The sequence below is a fragment of the Peromyscus leucopus genome, chromosome 7, assembly GCF_004664715.2.
Source record: "Peromyscus leucopus breed LL Stock chromosome 7, UCI_PerLeu_2.1, whole genome shotgun sequence".
Lineage (NCBI taxonomy): Eukaryota > Metazoa > Chordata > Mammalia > Rodentia > Cricetidae > Peromyscus > Peromyscus leucopus.
Window position 1 is genome coordinate 61,650,561 of NC_051069.1, and position 20,885 is coordinate 61,671,445.

Consider the following 20,885-nt stretch of genomic DNA (forward strand, 5'->3'; position numbering starts at 1 on the left):
GACATGACTTCTGAGGGCTTCGAGACCCTTCCTCTGTCTTCTGTTTCAGAGCACTCAGCTTGCCAAAGCAACATGCAACAGTGTCAAGAAAGATTTTGTTTTCGTTTTGAGGGTTGTTTGTTTGTTTAGTTGGTTGGTCTTTAGGGTTTCTCTGTGTTGCCCTGGCTGTCCTAGAACTCTGTAGACAGGGCCTGCAGAGATCTACTTGGCAGGGAAGATCTTCCTAAGAGGTTTACAAGAGAATCAAATCAGCCATCGTCAGGCAGACATTGCTCACCCCAGCCTATGAGGACATGGGAAAGGAAGGCTCCAGACTTGTACACGTCACAGTCATTGTTTCTCTTGACTTTACTCCTCTAGTGGAAGTCGCCTGTGTGAACAAGAAGGAAATGTGGCTCCTTCATAGCCGACAGCACCAGGTCCCAGAGTGTGCATTGGTTTCGTTTTGAAACGGGGTCTTAACTGTGTAGGTCTGGCTGTCTTGTAACTTCCTGCTTCCACCAGGCTGGCCTTGAACTCCTAGAAGTCTTCAGGATTCTGTCTTCTCAGTTACAGGTTTACAAGTGTGTGCCACTACTGTCAGCATTTTTAAGTTACTAAAGTCAAAAACTTTGTTAGTGCTTTTGATCGGGTTAACAAATCACATCTGTATTTGGGATTCTGTGGCATTTGTACTTCGTCCCTGTGTTAATGAAACCCCTCAAGGCATGTGTGAATCCTATCAAAAGAAGAAAGACTCTCAAGGCATTTTTAGATCTTCATAATTAAATATGGAACTTGTCGCCATAATTTATTACAGTGTGTTTACAGGATTCAGGGAAATTGTCCTTACATAGAGCATAAGTTTTCATTTCCACAATCCAGAAGAAACTGTAGCTGTGAACATCTCTGCTGCGAGTGTGAGCACACACTGCCTGCATCCTAGCCAGGTCTCTGTCCCAAGGCGGTGCTGCTCTATCATTGCAAAGGTCTTCAGGGAGACACATTTTGAGGAAATAGCTTCCGGGTGCACTTTCCCTCCCTCTCTGCTGAAACTGTGGTTCTGAGCATCTGGAGTTCTCTCATGCCTGCGAGGCGCCCTGGCTCATTGTGAGGTCAGGAGGCTCTGCATTTGGTAAGCTGTTCTTCCTCAGTGAGACCCTTGCTCCATCCCCTTCTCTCTTACTGCTGCTTCCTCCAAGGCCAAGTCTCCCCTAAGAGTGTCCTCATCAGGACTGTTGTGATGCCCAGAAATAGACAATTAAAATGTCTCACCTCAGCAGTCAGTGAGCTCCAGCTCTGGGTGGTGGATAGTCAGTCTCACTCTTCCTAGAAGGGCTGCTGTCAGTGTTTGGGGCTGAGTCAGCACTTGCCATTCTTCTAGTGCCCCTCGGTGTGCCTCAGGAGCACTGCGTTGGGCGCTCGTGTTGGGGACGTTGGCCAGCTACATGGACACTTGGTAGGAAGAGGCTCAGCTGTCCCATAGTTTTAATCAGACATAGCAAAATCACGTGAAAACAATTGCCAAAGACAGTTCTTCTTTGTGAATTTAGTAATAGCAAAGAATTGGCTTTTCCCCAACCCAAAATTGGCTTTCAAGTTAGGAGACAAATCCTTTTAACAATTTTTCCAACATTATCTCTCTTCTCTTGAAAGTCCTACTTTTTCATAAATCTTAGACTTATTTGACTGGTTTCTCAATGGTTGCTTTATTTTTTGGTGGGCGTGTTAAAGAAAATTTTGTGTAAAAATGGAAGGGAAAGCTGAGCTTCGAGGAACATGCCTGGAACTGCAGGACTTGCCTTGAGTCCCAGCAAATGGGAAGCAGATTGCTGCAAGTTCAAGGCCAGCCTCGTCTATATAGAGAGCTCCCAGCCTCCCAGGGCTACACAGTGAGACAGGTCACCTCCCCACACCACTAATAGTTCTTACTTTGTTCATTTTACTAACTAAAATCTCTCTTGAGGGAGTGGAGCCATAAGGTGCTTTCTGGTTTGTTTTTTGTTTTGTTTTTCTTGTTTGCTTTTTGCTTTGAGCCAAGTTACAAAAGACCAAACTCTAGAAATGTATCAGAAACCGTTTTGAATCTCAGTGTGGTCCTCAGAACAGGTACTTGAGGTGTTTGTGGTGTTGCCTACCAGAGCTGAGAAGTGTATAGTCCTCATGATGGTCAAGTGCACCTCATACTCTATCAGTCAAAAGAGTTGTCTTGGATTTGAAAATAACTTGGTAGATGACACAGGCATTAAGAAACAGGGCTAGGAAGGCAGCACAGTGGCAGAGCACTTGGCTAGCATATCTGTCGTGTCCTAGATTTGATCCCTAGCACCAAAAAAATGATTTAAAGTGTTGTAAGCTAAACCTGTTAGAGGCTGTTTAGTCCTGGCTGCCTAGGAGCTAGGAGAATCTCCAGTTCAAGACAAGACTATCTCAGAATAAAGGGGTGAGGACACACAATTCATTGTTAGAGTGTGCTTGCTTGGCATGCATGACTCCCAGCGGTCAGTCTAGGTCCTCTTCTCTTGCCTCGTGGGCCTGGGGATTGAACCCAAGACCTTGTGTGTGATAGATAGCCAAGAGCTCTATCACTAGGCTACAATCCCCAGTCCAACTTAATGTTTTTGTTTTAGAAATAATGAATAACTATGACTTAAAGATGAGTTGGAAAATGAGACTGACAAGACCCTGTCTGTTTGTTTCGGATTTTGAGATGGGGTTGGCCTGGAATTCACTGGGTAGACCAGGCTGGCCTTGAACTTGGGTCACAAACATGCACCACCATGCCTGGCTAATGCTTGAACAATGAAAATAAATGGCTGGTTCTGCCATTTTAGAATTGTTGGTCCAGACTGCTCTCTCCAAGGCAGACTGTTTTTAAGAATGTGTATTTTGGAGTTATTCTTTATTTCCTACATTCAGACTTCTGGTTCACAAACACGCCCCTCCCAGGCAGACGACTGCCCACTCGAGCCATGCACTATCCAGAGGCAGATGTCTGCAGCATAGCTCAGGACTGCCAAAGACAACAGTTGTTTTAAGAAAGTATAGGTTGACTTGACTGCCTCCTCCTCAGATGGCTAATCTTTGTATTTTCATATGCAGCAAATATGATAAGATGCATTGAGTTCAATAAAGTTAAACTGTTACTAGCTTCAAGAGTTGTTGACAGCTAGAGAAGTGAACAGTCCGTGTGAATATTTCCCACATAAATGTGAATGTTTTCCGAGTAAACGATGGGGGGGAGAGGGGAGGCATCACTTTGCCTATGATATAACTTCTGTTCTATTTTGTTTTCTGTGACCTGGCCTGGCCTTGAACTAGAAGCAATCCTTCTGCTTCAGCCACCCTACTGCTGATTACAGGCTGGAACATACGTGGCTTCCCCTCCACCTTTTTTTTAATCACATACCTTGGGCATTGTCTATAAACAGCAACCTCTCTTCCTATAGAGATCCACCTGGGCACGTTTACACACAATCACGTGTGTCTACTACCACTGTTTTAGATGGTGCTTTTCATCTAAACTGTTCCTTAATCTACGTGTATGTGATTTTAGTAGCCAAACCTGAAAGTGCTGAGGTAAATGGCACATGACAGCCACACTTAATAAACAAGCATTCTGCACATTGTCCAAGCAATTTTGTGAAGACTTAAGGCAGATCTCAGAACGAGATGGAAGTTTGGGAGTGTGTCCTACTCCATGCTTTACCTAGTCAAATACTGAAGGAGGGTGACTGTCAAAGTGAACTGATTTTTCAAAGGATCCCTTATAAGCTATCCTGTCAAAACACATGGTGTCTGGGAATGTGGCTTTCGTGGTAGAGTTCTTGCCTCTTACCAGGTCAGTCCTCAGCACAGAAGCAAACACTCGTTACTGAAAACACACCCATTATTCTTTAACTGGGTCAGTGTGGTGGAGCTGTTATAACTTAAGCCTGGAACATAATTGGATAGGCTACAAGAGTGATTTCACCAAACCATTTGATGTTGCAAGTTGCTTCTATCTCTGAGGAGCTTGGGGATTAGTTCATCTTGAACACAATGCCTAAAATTAGACCGCTGTGCTAAAAATATGAGTTTGTTAAACTTCTCAAACTTCTCTTTTCCCAAAGGTAGTTGGAAAAGTTTGTGAAAGTCTTTCAAAAATGGGGAAGTAAGCAAGTCAGAAGTTTGGCCAGAGCCTAGTCAGGCTTTTGCTCTATGTCAAAGGTCAAATAGTTCTTCTAGAGTATTTGACTTTTTCTAAGTCAAGTAAGTATTTTTAGTGCATTTTCTTCTGTAATAATTCAAACATGCAGTAGCTTTTCCCAGTGAGCCTGTAAATCTCGGCTAATCTGGGACGTGTTTAGAGCTGGTTCTGCACTGTGAGCAAAGTCAGTGGTCCCAGCCTGGTCTGAGGGGCTTTCCTTGATGGTTCCTAAGGAAGCACTTGCCACTCTTGAGGTGGACTTGCATTTCCTACCTGGGTTCGATAACACTGTCTCCTACAGTATTTGCCCAGCAAGTGTGAGGTGCTGAATTTGATCCTCAGTACTACCCAGAAAAAAAGGAAGGCAGTTAGTATGTGGCTCCATATTAAATAATGATGTCATCTTTTAAAAATTAAAGATAAACACAGTAGTAATAATCAGAAATGGGGGCAGGGGGTTTAGACTAGTTCTAGGGTTGTTTTCAGGACACGTGTCTTATAGCCCAAGCTGGTTTTAGAACTGGGAATCCTTCTGCCACAGCCTTCCAGGTGCTGAAATTATGGGTGTGCGCCATCACCTCACCTGGCTTAAGTCTAGGTCGGTAGAGTGTGTGTGTGTGTGTGTGTGTGTGTGTGTGTGTGTGTGTGTGTGTGTACACTAGATGAAAGTACATACTATGTGGGTCTGTTCACACAAAACTTGATTTAAACACTTACTGGGAATGGCAGGAAATGCAGACCCTGGTTCTCTGAGGTCAGGAGTGAGAGCAGCAGGAGAAAACTGAGGGCTGATTCTGGTGTTTGTAGCAGCAGTTACAGAACTGTGCAGTTAGAAGGCATTGACCTGCAGTGTGAATCTCTGTCAGAACTATGTAGGGTACCTAATCAGTTCTGTTCTAGAAGTTTCAGAATTCAGCCAAATAAATATCCTTGCCTTGAGTATAATGTCTGTAATCTGTGTGTGTGCTACCAGTGTTTTTGGTTCTGGTTTCATGCCAAACTAACGCCATCAACCCACAGTAAGGCCATCTGTTTTCATTGATCCTCTCAAGGTCAATTTAGCTGAGTTTTTGGTTATGGCTCAGGTACCCTTCTGAGGTTGGGTTCCTTGGTTAACTAGGAATTAATGGCTGCCTTCACATCCCTCAGATGCCTTTTTCAGTGAGTCTAGAGAGCTGGGTCTGCAGCATCTGCTGATAGGAGAGGCTGAGTTGTTAAATAACTATATAGAACAGGAAGAGATGGCAAGATCTAAGAACAGTCAAGATCCAAGGCTGGGCCTGGTGGTCTCCATCTTGTTGAAATGGGAAAGGAGTGGACATGTGCTTGACCCACTAAAGAATGAATATGCAGACACTGCATAAGAAACACACACACACACACACACACACACACACACACACACACACACACACTCTACCTACATAGATACAGGGCCCAGAGAAAGCCGAAGACCTTTTACTTGTAATGATTCCGTTATGGATAGTTGTATGGTCTCCCTTCCCCAGCCCTGGCACTTTCCAGCAATCTCAGCTTAAGAGTTGGACTCACGGCCGGGCGGTGGTGGCGCACGCCTTTAATCCCAGCACTCGGGAGGCAGAGCCAGGTGGATCTCTGTGAGTTCGAGGCCAGCTGGGCTACCAAGTGAGTTCCAGGAAAGGCGCAAAGCTACACAGAGAAACCTGTCTCGAAAAACCAAAAAAAAAAAAAAAAAAAAAAAAAAAAAAAAAAAGAGTTGGACTCACTTGAGTGCCAGGCACCCAGCTCCAGGTTGAGATTCCCTGAATGGAGATAAAACTGTGTCAGAACCTGAAAAGTCCTTGTGTAGATTTCATTAATTAGTCATGAGTTCAGGCTTGTAGAGGGGACAAAAGAAGAAGCCAGAAGAGACCAGAGTAGGAAGAGTCTGGAGTATGAAGGGCTGAATATTCAAAAAAGGTCATCCAAGAACAGGGCTTAGCTTGAGGTCTCCCATGGAAAAAAAACAGTTTTGAGAAACCACAGGAGTGCACCATCATCATTAGAGTCACTTCTCACTAAATAAATGTAATAAAAATAAATTAACAGGAAGGATAAAATGTCTAGCATATAAAACAGTGGGCTTCATTATGACATTTTCATACATGTGTATCATGTATGCTTTCCTCATATTCATCCACACACATTTTCTCTTTCTCCTCATTGGTCTCCTCCAAACAGCCTGCCTTTCAGTCCTATGCCTTTGTGGGTATGAGTGTGCATACATTTTTTTTTTTTTTTTTTTTTTTGGAGATTAAAATAGGAGAAACCATATGATGCCGGTTTTTCTGAGTCTGGCTTGTTTCACACACTACGTTGACCTCCATTTCCATGTGTTTTCCTTCATGGCATAGTTCAGTTCTTTGTGGCTGAGTAAAGGCCATTGTGCACATATATCACATTTTCTTTACCCATTCATCTGTTACTGGGTCTCCACTTCTGCCTCAGAATCTTGGCTGTTGTGAATAATGCAGCAGAAACATGGATGTGCAAGTGTCTCTAGGAAGTCAGTTCCCTCTGGTGTTTCCCCAGGAGCGGTGCAGCTGGTCTGTCAGTCCTTCTGTTTCTGGCATCTGTCTGTGCTGATTTCCACTGTGGCTGAACTAACTTACATGCCCCCCAGCAGTACATAAGGTTTCCATTCTTCCTACCTCAGCATTTGTTTTCTTGATAGTCACTTGAACTAGTTTTGGTCTGCATTTTCCTGGTGGTTAAGGAATGAAAATTTTATTAATAATGCTTATCAAATTAATAAATGAGAATTTATTGCACAGCTTTTCATAATAAGTGGTACTTAAAGATTTGAAGCAATAATGTTTTGGAGATAAGAGTTATGAGCTGTGGAAATACTGATGAAAGATCAGAACTACAATGAATACTATTACTGTCCATTCATAATTGAAGAAAATGTAAAATTTGTGTTCAAATTTACCAAAGATTTAAGGTGATCTTTCCCTCCCACATCCCCATGCAAGTTCAAAAACCTGAATACTCAGGCACCTCTAGTTAAGGAGCTGCAGTTTACAGAATGAAATGACCAGGGGGTATAAATAAACCTGGTTAAAGAGTGGGGTTTACAGAGAGGAGAGATCACAGTGGCTGTGGAGGAAGAGGTTTCTCCAGCCCTGCGCCCTGAGGTGGTAATGTGGGTGGAGGAGCCGGAGGGGGGTGTGCCTCAAAAGCAGCCTTGGCTCTTGGAAACTGCGGAGAGGCCTGGCAGTATGTTTTGTGACTTACAAAGTCAGTTAAGCAGTGGGCCAAGAGGAGCCTGTGCAGGCTGCTGTGTGCCCAGGAGGCACAGCCACAAGTCGTAGGGCAGAGTAGTGAAGGCATCGCTGGTGGGAGACCCTGGCCTGAAATTTCTGAAGCATCTCCAGGGCCTTCAGCCTGTGCCAGATGTCCAGGTAGGATTCTCCTGAGTTCTGTTGGAGCCCTGAAGAAATGGGAAGTCCCTGAAGTCAGTGAGGCGTGGTAGCAGAGTGCAAACAGTGCTGGCGCTGAGGGAGGGTTGGTGTCTGGCAACAAATCAACACATGTTCTTTCTGTTCTGTTTTTATTGCTGGCCCCAAACCACTGAGAGCTGGTAAGTAATGACAAAGTCTAAGAATTATTGTCTAAAGCGAGGACTTGCCATTCTGTCCCAAGGGAGGATTTGGGGGTCTTTGCGAATAAAGAACAGAAAAGTGAAATGGAAGAGTTGATTGTGCATGTTTGGGGGTTAGTACAACTAGGCAAACTGACGTGTTTCCAGCTTAGTTCCTTCTAGTCATTTGAAGTGTATAGAAGAATTTGGTTATTCTAATTAGGAGACATGTTAGCTTTAAGAAAAATGTGAATATTTTACCCCTTGTTTGTTTGTATCTACCCCTCTTATGTGGCACTTTATCTCTTTTAAATCTAGCAACAAATTTGTTAATCAGCAGTCTGATTCTCTCTACATTTGTTTGTTTGTTTAAGGAATTAGCTCTCCGAAGCCAGTTGCCCACACTGGAGCAGGATGGAGGAACTCAGAATGCCGTGTCTTCTCCTGGGATGTCTCAGGAATTGAGAACAATGACAACCAATAGTTCAGATCCCTTCCTTAACAGGTTAGTGAGAATACTGGCCAGTTTCTGAAAGGAGTCTCACTTCATTGCGCTTGTTGAGACTGTTTTGAACATCTGTGTGTGCCAGGACCCATAGTTGTCAACCATTTCTCCACAAATGCCAAGTGCAGTCAAAGCTGGGGATTAAAAAAGCTGCATCCCGTACAAGAAGGCGAGTTGTTCAGACTTGTGGAAGGGATCTGGGTCAACGCTCCAACATGCAGTCTTGAAGAAACATGTGAATGCCTTCCTGTGAATGTGAGCGGACAGCACCTTAGCCCCTGAGCATGTTAGTGAAAGATCAGTGGCTGGAATTTTCCACATAGCTAGCTATTCATGTAAGGCCTCGTATTCTTTCAGACTCTCATATAAGGAGATAAAATATAAGGTTGTGTCCCACCCAGAACTGTAAGTGTTGGTGGCATTATTTTAAACAGTGCAACTTACAGGTGTCCTGTAATGAGTGCACTGTCCCTGGGTTTCGAGTGGACGATGTTCACAGAACTGCGTTGAGAACTGCCACGGGTTGGCCATCTGTTTTTTATGCTTGAAAACCATCTATAATTAATATTTGACTAAAACTACACTGCTGTGTTAATTTTGCTTTTGAAAAAGATTAGAATACTCTGTGGGCTAGACTCCCTCCTCCCCAAAGTACTTTTAAGCAATATACTTTTTTCTTCCCCATCTTTCCCCCTCTTCTATTTTGAGTCACAATCTCTCTTTGTAGCCCACGCTGGACTCAAGTGATGGTGGTCCTCTGACCTCAGCCTTCAAGGTGCTAGGATTACAAAGCTGAGCCATCATGCCCAGCTTGCAACATACTTGTAAAATTGGTGTAGGGAGCCTGGCAATGGTGGCGCATGCTTTTAATCCCAGCAGAGGCGGGTAGATCTCTGAATCTGAGGCCAGCCTGGTCTACAGAGCTAGTTCCAGGAAAGCCAGGGCTACACAGAGAAACCCTGTTCGGAGAAAACAAAGAACAACAACAACAAAAAAGAACAAAACAGAAAGGTTTAGGAAAACTATTTTCAATTCTCACAAGTTAAATTGAAAAAATTAATTTTAGCAAAAAGTATTTTTAATCTTGTTGAAATGTTTTTGAACAACTGGATTTTCCATCATCCTTAAAGTCTTGGAGTAAACTTATGCCATCACACCTTCACCTCCGGCACTCGAGGCAGGGGCAGGGGATTGATGCCTGTGAATTTGAGGACCGCCAGGGCTACACAGTGAAATCATCTTGTCAAAAGAAAGTAAACTCTGGGGTTGGCCCGGTGGGTAGTTTTGTTTTCTTTTCTTTTCTTTCTTTCTTTCTTTTTTTTTTTTTTAATATATTTTATTTTGTTTTTATGTGTATTTGTGTTTTTGCCATGCATGTCAGGGTCCCCTGAAATTGGAGTTACAGACAGGTTTGAACTGCCATGTGGGTGCTGGGAATTGAACTCAGGTCCTCTTGGAAGAAGAGTCAGCGCTCTTAAACCCTGAGCCATCTCTCCAGCCCTAGGTTTTCAAAGCCGTGAAAGGATACATAAATCTGACCTGGGGCGTAGCTCACTGTGGTCCCAGCACTTGGGGGGCTGACACAGGAGTTGAGTTCAGCTGCTGAGTGACGCGTTCCAGGCCAACCTGCTGGATGGTGAGACCCTGTCTGAAAACAGTAAAAGGCATTCTTAGGTCCTACACAGAATTTAAATTTCGGTCTACAGTCAAGTACATTTACATAAGCTTGTGCTTCTAAACTGAAGCTGGAGATGATGAGCAAAGGCCCCACCACAGAATCTCCAAGGAGAAAAGTTCCAGAGTTGTTCCAGTACCTGTTTTGTTGAAGGCTTATCTGAGGATAAAATCAAACTCCTCCGAAGCAGGGGAGGGATGGGCTGCACATCTCCCTGACAGTTGTCTATGACGTCTTCAGCCTGTGAGATCAGTGCAGATCTTCACGGTGCAGCCTTCTGTCCCTCATGTCGTTCACTCGCTGTGCTCTCGGCTTTTCTGTTTCAAGCAAAGCCTTGGCCCCCAACCCAGACTCTCCCCAGAATTAAGTCCTCATTTCAGCCTCCTAAAGGCTGAGGTCCCAGAATCGGTACCCAGATTCCAAAATGCACCTGGATGGCAGTTTTCTTTCTTGAAGAAGACTGTTGATGTCTTCTGTGCTGCACCTTGAATTCAGCACTGCCCTGGGTGCACGCTCCACCTGTCTCAGCGGTGCCCCTTTGTACAGCTTTGCTCGTGACTTTCCAGGCTCCCTCCTCTTCGTCCTCCAAGTCCTCACTCTGCTGCAGATCGGGACGTGGTTCCATGGAGTGTGTGCTCTTTTCTACACTGTCTTCACCGCTGTCCCCTGAGCAGCTCTCATGCCTGTCAGGCTGTCCTAGACGCGCTCAGCATAAACTGGGGTTTGATAGAGAGCAATTGTACCCAAGAAAACAGTATGAGCTCTCCCCAGATCCCAGTGGGCTTCCCCTGTGGCTTCTGAGTCTGTGAGGCCCCCACCTCCTCCTTCACCGACTCAGTTGTCTGATGGGTGTCCCTGTGGGGACAGCGTCCCAACATTCATAGTAAAGCTAACAGGCATCCTGGGCTGATCCACATGGCTGTGTGTATGCCAACAGTCTCAGAGACAAGTTTGTGCATTTTTTGGATTTCTGTGAGACATAAACCAATGTTTGTTAGCTGCAGGGAAAGGATGAGGCAAATGCGTGGGACAGTTAGGGAAGAAGGCTGGAATATAGCTTTTTTTCTTTTTTTTAATGCCCAGGTTGTTTTGTTTTATTTAAACAACCAAACACTTGAAGTGTCCATCATGTGAGGAGAGTCGTCTACATTTGTGGTCTGAAAAAACCAGGAGGAATAGCGGCTGCCCTTGGGGTTTGGTCTTTATTTTAGTTTAGTAGAATTCAGGTTTCCAGTGGATCCAGCCACTCTTCTGCCATCACTTAGGAAAGTGTTCTATTTAGGAATTTTCAAGGCTGTTTTCTGTTGTTCTTGAGTACAGTCTGAGACTTTCCATTCAGCCTTAAGTAAAAATGCTGTGGGCGCCTGTTTCTCCTGAAGTCCTTCTGCCTTGTTGATCTTTCACTTCTGAAGCTGGGCCTCTTATCTGCGTGCTCCCCTCCCCCAACAGAAGCAAGAAGCTCCAGCTGTGGGAACTCTTATCTTTGGTGACTCATCTGTCTTGGCAAAAAAGCATTCTGGATCTTAATTGGCTAGAGTTCTGCCTCTGGAGCTGGGAATTCAACATGCAGGCTTGCCCACCTGGAGTGTAGGTTTTGACCTCCCTCTGGGGACCTGGGGCCTTGGAACCCCCAAGCTTCAAGATAGTTAATGGAACTTGTCACATCTCCTCCAAGTTGGAACCAAGCTTAGGATATCTCTCAGCCCCTTCCTAGCTGTCCCTTTAGTTAGGGTCAGTGTGTCTGCCCTGGTGTAGGATGGAGCCCGTCAGGCTCTGAAGAAGCACTGCAGTACAAGCACCATTCCCTGGTCCTCTTGACAGTCGTGGTCATGCGTAATTCATGTTTATTTTGCCCCGGATTGATGGAAATTTTTTCTGTCGGTCTTTGTCACTGTTTTCATAGTGGCACCTATCACTCTAGAGATGAGAGCACGGACAGTGGCCTCAGCATGAGCAGCTACAGTGTCCCTCGGACCCCAGATGACTTCCTGAACAGTGTTGATGAAATGGATACAGGCAAGTATTCACTTTCAGTTACGGGTGGTCATTGGCTCTAGTGAACTACTTTGAGCAAAGATAAGAACTTGTGTCTTGTTTTCCTTCCTTCCCCCCTAGACAGGGTTGCACTGTGTAGCCTGGGACTCACAGAGGCCCTGCCTGGAGTGCTGGGATTAAGTCATGAGCCTTAAAAAATACGGGTTGGTTTTTCCTTTCTTTTTGAGATAAGGTCTTGCTGTATAGTCCATGCTGGCCTTGTGACCCTCTTGCTCTGCCTCCAGAATGCTGAGATTTCAGGCACACACCATCTTTTGCTGTCTGTTTTGTTAGCATGTTAGTTGGGGGGCCTGTTAGAAGTCTCATTTTAGGTTTGTGTTCTAAATTTTGGATAATTTTTTTATATGATTCATTGTCTTATCTCTTTTTTCTAGATATTTTTGGTTCAGCTGATGTGGTTAAGGTTTTACAGATCTAGGAAGCCAGATGTGGGAGAGTTTAGGGTTTTATTGTTGAAATAGTTGTAGAGGTATTGAAGAGCTAAGACCTCCCTCTGCCTTGGAGGGGTGAGGAGCGCTAGCTAGGAGTGTGAGGTGTCCAGGAAGTCTTTCATGGCTGCTTTTATCTGAGGCAGGAAGGTGGGATTTTGAGAACTTTTTTTGTTTCCCTGCTTCCCCTGGGTCCACCTAGATCTGAAATCCCCTGTAGGAGCCACTTGAGCCCACCTCATGCCTTGCCCCGTCTCGGCTCTTTTCACCCTCATGTCTCCTTTTTAGCCCCTTAAAAATGGTGTTTGTTAAGCCGGGCGGTGGTGGCACACGCCTTTAATCCCAGCACTCGGGAGGCAGAGCCAGGCGGATCTCTGGGAGCTCGAGGCCAGCCTGGTCTACAGAGTGAGTCCCAGGAAAGGCGCAAAGCTACACAGAGAAACCCTGTCCAAAAAAAAATGGTGTTTGTTTTCCTGAATGTAAGCTCTGATGAAGCTCCAAGGGGAGCTAATGTCACGGATACATGAAGGCCTGTGGGCAGGTAGTCTGAGAACTTAGAGCTGAGGAGGAGCTAATGTCACAGATACATGAAGGCCTGTGGGCAGGTAGGTAGTCTGAGAACTTAGGACTGAGTCTGGGGAGGTCACGTGTCCTCAAGGACTCGTGCTGTTGTGTGACTCAAGAGTAGAGCACCATGTCTGCATGCTTTTATGTTAGTGTTCTCGAGTGCATCTGAGAGGAAAGACCCTCTGTCTTGATCTTCTTAGGAATGGTGGCTCCTTTCTGGGAGAGAGAAAGAAGGCGCTGCATTTAGCTTTCCAAGGAAGTTTCAGTTCTTCAGGCCCCCATCAGGGGCCATTCCACTTTGTAATGAGCAGCTAAGCTGTACATTGCACGTCTGTGAGATGGTGAGGCCCGTGCAAACTTGGCGTTACCTTGTGATCTGTGTGTGGTCTTCTAAGGTAGATTCTGGGTGCTTCTTTGCTCATGCAGGACAACTCTGGTGCTCTTCACAAACGCTGTTTATCTCCCCCCAAACTAGGTGACACTATCAACCAGAGCACCCTGCCTTCGCAGCAGAGTCGTTTCCCAGACTACCTTGAAGCCATCCCTGGGACAAATGTGGACCTTGGGACCCTGGAAGGAGACGCCATGAACATAGAAGGGGAGGAGCTGATGCCCAGCCTGCAGGAAGCACTGAGTTCCGACATCCTCAATGACATGGAGTCTGTGTTGGCCGCCACCAAGCTAGACAAAGAAAGCTTTCTCACATGGTTATAGAGCTGCCGGGCATCCGCCTCCCAGTCTGTGACGGATCCACAGAGCCGAAGACGTGCATCCCTGAAATTCAGATAAGCCAGTGGGCAAGTCTCTGGCTGATACAGGAAACAGATGAACGCGTGTCCAGCAGGGATCTTCATCCGCTGTTCTGCTCGCCTCCGCCCATCGCTGCTGTTCATGTTGCTGACCTCTTCACAGCAGACCCTCAAGAGTCAGAACCACAAAACAACAGACCCTTTCGTTTCTCTTGCTATGGTAACTACTGTTCTTCGGGGTTGCTGGCAAATACCCTGTTTGGATGACGGATGGTCTTCCTTTTGGCCAGGGGTGTCTTTACCCATCACTTCAGCTGGACACTCGGACTGGGGACTCAAATGCTTCACGTCAGAGTGTTTGTTCAAGAGCTGGTTGCTTCAGTTGCCTTTGGCCCTCTGGTCCAACAAGCCAAAAAGCACGGCATCTGACCTTACATCTGACCTTAAGTACTCAGTGCTGATCGGGAGGGCTCGAAGACTGCTGGGCTTTTTGTTTCTTCTGGTGACACCATTAGTCACGTGGTGACCCGGATTTTATTTTAGAAGCTTATAAGGCATGAGACAGTTTCCATAGACATATATTAATTATTGCCACATACTCTAGGCTAGGTTTGAGTGGTGTTTTTTTTGTTTTGTTTTGTTTTTTTTTTTGTGGGTGCTGGTTGGTTTTTCTTTTTCTTTTTTTCTTTTCTTTTTTTTTTTTAGGTGATTGATTTTGTTGAAATGTAGGCAAATTAGTGAAGTTGTTTATAGGTGTAGCCTGGGTGGACAATATTGTTCTTTTGTGGGGGAAATCTGTATTTCCTGGCTTTTTACCATTCTATTTAAATCTTGGTTATCTTCTTTCTACATATGTACACACACTTATGATGTCTATGGTAGTGTGATAGCAGAATGTATCTAAGGTTCCCCTCCTCAGTTTATTTTTTAAATGGTAGCCTTGAACATATGCATTTAGAATACATGACTAGTAGTTTATGTTTCACAAATAGTTTAAATTCTGGTTGGGGCAACCTGCAGGTGTTTTGAGGTAGGGCAGTGTTCTAGAAAGGGCTCTTGTTGTGGGTGAAGCCTAGAGGCGCTCTCTTGCCCTCTATACACTTTGGTGACTTGGACAGAATAAACAAGTGGCCTCACTCCCCCTTGGACCAATTCATCTTGGACAGTCACTGAGCAGGAGTGAGCTTTAGAGGCAGGCCTTCCTTTTGCCTTCGCCTCAGTTTGGGACGCAAGCATGGGTACTTGAGTTCTCGTTTGTAGTGAACACAATGAAGACCAGACTAAACGTTACCTACAGGATCATTCTTACAAACCCTGCTCACACTTTCCTGCTGAATGGACCCTGGGGGAGTGTGTAGAACGCTGTGAGGTCATGAGTCGGCTGGTAAAGTGGTCAGACTAGTGAATGTGTGGGGTAGTTGAACTTAGCAAAGAGCTAAAGATAAGCATGATTATGCCTTTATTTTTACAAGAAGAGAGATTGCTAGAGTATGTGTCTCCAGGAGTAATGATGGTTTCCAAAGAGTATTTTTTAAAGGAACAAATAAGCATGAATTAACTCTTCAATATAAGCTATGAAGTAGTAGTTGGTTATGAATTGTAGTGGCATCAGCTAGCACCGCTGTCATTTAAGGGTCTTTGGATGCTTTTAGAAGAATCCCTTATTTTCAAGGGTTTTTAATGAACAAACAAATTCTTTCCCTGGCTAAAGCTGCTATGAAAAGCCTCAGCTTAGGAAGGCAAAAATCTGTTGGCCCTTTGTTTTAGTGGAGTGTAAGAATGGAAGTAGAAAAGTTTTATTCAGTACTTGGAGTGCTCAAAAAAATGCAATCAGTGTACTATATATGATGATTCATAGTCAGAATCCGTGTATTATACATGATGATTCATAGTCATTTGTAGCCATCGACTCTAAGGCTTTTACTAAGAAACTAGCTGAAGACTCACCCTTGAATTAGGTCTGGGGAAACGGCCACCAGGAGGATGCATTGACTTTAGAACAGAAATGGAATTCCACTCTAATTCAGAACTGAGCAGCGGGATGATAGACAGCAGTGTGTGGTGAGTGTGCAGACCATAGGGCACTGGTGAGTGCCTACCATTTGCCAGTAAGCCACAGAGTCAGACCGCATCCTCTGTGGGCAGACTAGCTTTAGTGTGGGGGAGGGTGGGAAGGTGGGCGTGGGCTGGTGAAGGTAGTGGGGCGTGATAGCAAAGCTTTCATAACTTCTTTCTCTTCAACAAAGACTGAGCTCGCCTCTTGCTGTCAGTAAAGAAGTTGTTCCTAAACTTTGCATCGCTGAAGCTCACCCACACAGTGAGATGTGCTGTCTTCCCCCTCCCTCGGGAACATTTGCCTGCAATACCTCAGTGTCCAGCGGCCCTCGGTGCCTGACAACTCTGACCTTATCAAACCCTTGTGCTGACTGCGGGGGACCTGAGCTCCCTTCCCTGAATCACGGCCTCGATGTAGTCTTCCTTGTGTCCTCCCTAATGTAAAAGTGGTTAATGCTTCCTGGCTGTAGTGGGTAGCATGCGGATAAGAATTTAACTGGTTATTCTTGAATTTCTTTTACAATAAACCAATTTTTATAATCTTAAAGTGTATCAGCTTTTTATGTTTGTGTTCTTTTCAATTAGGACTTCTTTTGAGTTCCTTGGGATCAGGAGAGGAAGGCATTGACTGGAGTTTCAGAGCAACCAGTGCTCTGCATTATATTAACTGTTTCCTAAATACAGAGACAACTGTTAAGAAAAAAGGCCATGAGGAAGCAACTGGAATGTGTGATGTTACTGCTTTTAAGTTCATATTAAATGAACATGTGCCTTAGAGAAGACAGTAGAGAGATTGAAAAAGAACAGAATTAATTACATAATTTAGAATCTATACCAGTTGGCGTTGAAACTCAAGTGGGAGACAAGATCTATGATACTTCAGAGTGTTTGTGCATCTGGGAGTCAAGAAGAACTTGACCTTGGCAAGCATGTATTTATATGGACTATGGATGTCCTCTCTTCACTGTTGTCTGTACTTTGAGAAAGTATTCTCTATGGGTTTTGTTATTATTTTGTTTGTTTTTTGAGACAGGGTTTCTCTGTGTAACCCGGGCTGGAACTTGGCTCTGTAAACCATGCCGTCCTCAAACTCAGAGATCCACCTGCCTCTGCCTCTGCCTCCAGAGTGGTGAGATTTAAAGCATGCACCACCACCGCCTGGCTTCTCCATGTTTTTAGTGCTTCATTTTAGAAAGAATGCACACTTGTCATATATATGGATGGATGGATGGATGGACGGACGGGTAGATATGTATGTAGATATATTTGTGTGTGTGTGTGTGTGTGTGTGTATAGATACATAGATATATAAAACCTGTATTACATTTTATTAGATATAAGTGCATACTCATGGTGTTTGTTGTTATTTAACCGTAAGTTGTTAACCATGGTGTTCATTATTATTATGTACTGCCTTCTTGTTTTCTTGTGTGGCTCAAATGTATACTTAGAATCTGTTCTTAAACTTTAAAACTTTTTTTTTGGCTTAGTGGTTTCCCAGTGGAACAATACTGAAAGTTGCTGCAGTCGTCTCTGGCAGACAGGTTCCAGGTGTCAGCGTTCCCCCGAGAGCTGTGGTGTTGCTCTACAGATGCTGTCTTGACTGCTGTGCCTTGTGCACTGCGCATGCCTGTGTCTCAAGTAGAATCGTATCTGCTTTGTTCTTATCTAAAACCTTGATGTGCCATCACGGAGGAAACTGAGGTGGACCTGGCACTGTCTTTTATGGTGGCCTTGAACTCCTGGTCCTCAATGGAGCTAGAGCTGCGTCTTCTGCATGCTAGGCAAGCACTCCACCATCTGGGCTACTTTTCCACCCTGGCCTTTGTTTTTATTTTTCAAAGCATTCTCTCATGATTTTCAAAACAGGTTATGTTTGTGAAAGACTCATTTTTATAAATACAAAGAAAATGGTATGACCTGGACTTTGAACAAGAAGTCGATTTGATTTATTCTTGTATATGTAATTTCTGATGTTGACACAAAGCAGTTTTGATCAGGCAGACCTGAAAGCTTTTTAGACATTGAAATATTTTTCACATTGCTAAAACAGCTTATGGAGACTTAACATTGTTCCTCTTTTGGCACAAAATAAGGGACTCTCCACCTCAGGACAGATGCTTTGGAGCTAGAGGTGTTAACCTGCGTGAAGTCAGCCCCAGAAGAAACAGAAAGACATGCCTTGTGCTCACAGTCCTGCCCCTTGCTGGGGAGGGGCCCAGGGCTGTGCACTGGTTGCCTCGACACAGCAGCAGTTCATAGTAAAGTCGTCCGAGGTCGTCACTGCTGCTGACCGGAGTGGTGACTGGGACTTAGCTGCCCGCCCCCCCCCTCCCTCCCCCCCGCCATTTCTTCACAGCTGAGGCTGCACAGGAAGAGCAGGCCTGCCTTTCTCCCTGACCCTCGGAACCATCACTCTCCCTAAACCGGCCTCTGTGAGAGTAGATATGGAAGCTACTCCCCTTTGTCTCCGAGTTTACACATTCATGCTGACTGGAGTCTCATGGCTCTGGCAGTGTCCTCCATGTCATCCTATGTCCCACTTTATTTCACACACACACACACACACACACACACACACACACACACACACACACACGTTGTGTAGTTGCTCACAGAGGCCAGAAGAGGGTGTCAGGTCCCCTGGAGCTAGAATTACAGGTACTTTAAATGTATATTGGTGTTTGCTTTCTGATGAGCACTATTCATTCCACTTTAAGAGCTTAACTGCTTCCAGAATTGAGAATTAGAGTGGAGTGCACTCGTGGTCCCCTGAGGTTCCAGCCTCAGTAGGCAGAGGCAGATTGCCAGAGCTCAGAACTGTGACACCTCTCTCCAAAAAAGCGGGCCTTAGTTCCTCTTTCCCTTCCTCCCCTCCTGCTGGTACTAGGGATAGAGGCCAGGCCATGGGCACGTTGAGTTAGCTGAACCTCCAGCCTCTTGTCTTATGGGAGAGCTGATGATCTGATGTGGGTTCTCAGACTTGAACAAGCACGCCCTTCTGCCCACTGAGCCATCTCCCCGGCTGCACCTAGAGCTTTATTCAAAAGGGCTTTTTATAATATGCCAAGGGGAGAGGCAAAAGACCTCCCTATTTCAAGGTCAAAGCACATCATACAGCCAAGTGTAGACCCTTCCAAATACCTGGTAAACAAGCCCATGGTCAAATCATCCCATTATGCAACCCTGCTGGGTAAAGCAAGCTCAGATTCTCTGACCCTGAGTAAGGTCTAATTAGATAGCCTCTGTGGAACACCACACCTTGGGAAGGCAGGGAAAGAGTCCCAGGGGAAGGGTCACACAGCCCCAAGTACTCTGCAGACATGGTCTTGAGCAGCCCTAGGGAGGGGCTGGCTTTTGGTGGACTTTGAGAGGATGGGGGTCTGGAATGGGAGGGCAGCTCTTGGGGAGGGGCCGCTATTTAGCAGGCTTTGTGGAGGCGGGTTTGGGGAAAGAGATCGGGGAGGGGAGTTGAGGTGGATGTTCCACCAGAACATTCCAGACTCTTTGGGTCTATGGGTGTCAGAGGCTGAGGCGGAGCTTCCACCAGGAGACTACCAGAAATCCTGCCATAGTCAGTTTGAGTTACTTTCTGGATATATTTCTGGATATATGGACCTAACAGATGAGACCTAACAGATATTATTAAATATTTGGAGAAATGACACAGCATTCATTTGAAGTCTGTCTTCCTTCCTTCCTTCCTTCCTTCCTTCCTTCCTTCCTTCCTTCCTTCCTTCCTTCCTCCTCCCTCCTCCTCCCTCCCTCCCTCCCTCCTCCCTCCTTCCTTCCTTCCTTCCTTCCTTCCTTCCTTCCTTCCTCTTTCTTTCTGATACAGGGTCTCATTATATAGTCCTGGCTGGCCTAGAACTTGATATATAGACCAGGATGCTCTAGAACTCACAGAAATCCTCCTGCCTCTGCCTCCCAAGGCTGGGATTAAAGACATGTCACCACACCCAGCTCATTTGAGTACTTAAGTTAAAAATTAAAAACCACCTATAATTGAATGTCAGAAATGGTGTTAAGTATGAACAACACTTCTTTTGAAAAATGAAGAATTATAGACACACCAGTTTGATTGTTAAAACTGCTCTCCAAATCCTATACTTCTCAGTATTTAAAAGAGTGGAACCCTTCTATCAACTATCAGCTTCTATTAACTGTCAACTAGAAGAGAGTTGATAAAGACAAAATCAATCAATCAACCTCTCCCTCTCTCTTTCCTGTGTGTGTGTGTGTGTGTGTGTGTGTGTGTGTCTGTCTGTCTGTCTGTCTGTCTGTGCTGCCTGCGTATATGTCTGTGTACCATATGCATGCCTGGTGCTCAAGGAGGACAAAAGTGGCCAGTGGATCCTCTGAAATTGGAGTTGTAGATGGTTGTGAGCCACTATGTGGATGCTGGGAACTGATCCAAGGTCCTCAGCAAGAGCAACAAGCGCTCTTAACCTTGAGTATAGCAAGCTTTCTTGTCAAACTATCTTTGGACCACCAATCTGCAAACAATGACACAGAACCTTATTATTAATTATGAAAGCTTGGCCTTAGCTTAGGCTTGTTTTTAACTAGCTCTTATTGAAAGACCCTAACCCTTCAGGCTTACACCCCCAAGCTCCAGGAAATAAGGAACTAAAAAGAGAACTAGTTCAAGGGCCACCTGATTCAGCCATTATTCAATCACTCCTGTAACAATGTAATAATGTAAAAAGATCTCTGTTAAGAGATGTGCTCAACTGTGACTGGGATAGTTGCAAGTGTTCCAGGAAGGACCACTGTGACCTTTGTGTAAACTCCACTCCTGCCCTGATAACCCCCTTGAGGTTTCAGGAAGAATGTGCATGAGGATGTGCCTGTACCCACTTTGTGATCAGACCATGATCTTGTGAAACGAAATTGTATGGAAATTGTAATCTTATGGCTTTTGTGGGTTTTTCCTTTAAAAGCACCCATGTGCCTACAGTAAGATCCGACTCTTGCTCCCAGGACAAGAGTAGCCTGTCTGTACGGTCACTTCAATAAAAACCTCATGCTGTTGCATCAACTGGACTGGAGTCTGGGTTCTTGGGGCGCCCACTTGAGACC

At 45.0% G+C, this 20,885-nt stretch overlaps 1 protein-coding gene across 8 annotated transcripts in view; it reads left to right on the forward strand.

Annotated features, from left to right (window-relative positions):
* Positions 1-16,350, forward strand: part of Yap1 (Yes1 associated transcriptional regulator) — an 84,138-nt gene extending 67,788 nt beyond the window's left edge. For all 8 annotated transcript variants that reach the window (XM_028890943.2, XM_028890947.2, XM_028890945.2 and 5 more), the window contains 3 exons: positions 8,144-8,274; positions 11,853-11,965; positions 13,475-16,350. In XM_028890943.2, coding sequence (XP_028746776.1) covers positions 8,144-8,274; positions 11,853-11,965; positions 13,475-13,713 — 483 coding nt within the window. In that variant the 3' untranslated portion in view covers positions 13,714-16,350. The remainder of the gene's footprint in view (positions 1-8,143; positions 8,275-11,852; positions 11,966-13,474) is intronic.
* Positions 16,351-20,885: the final 4,535 nt, after the last annotated feature.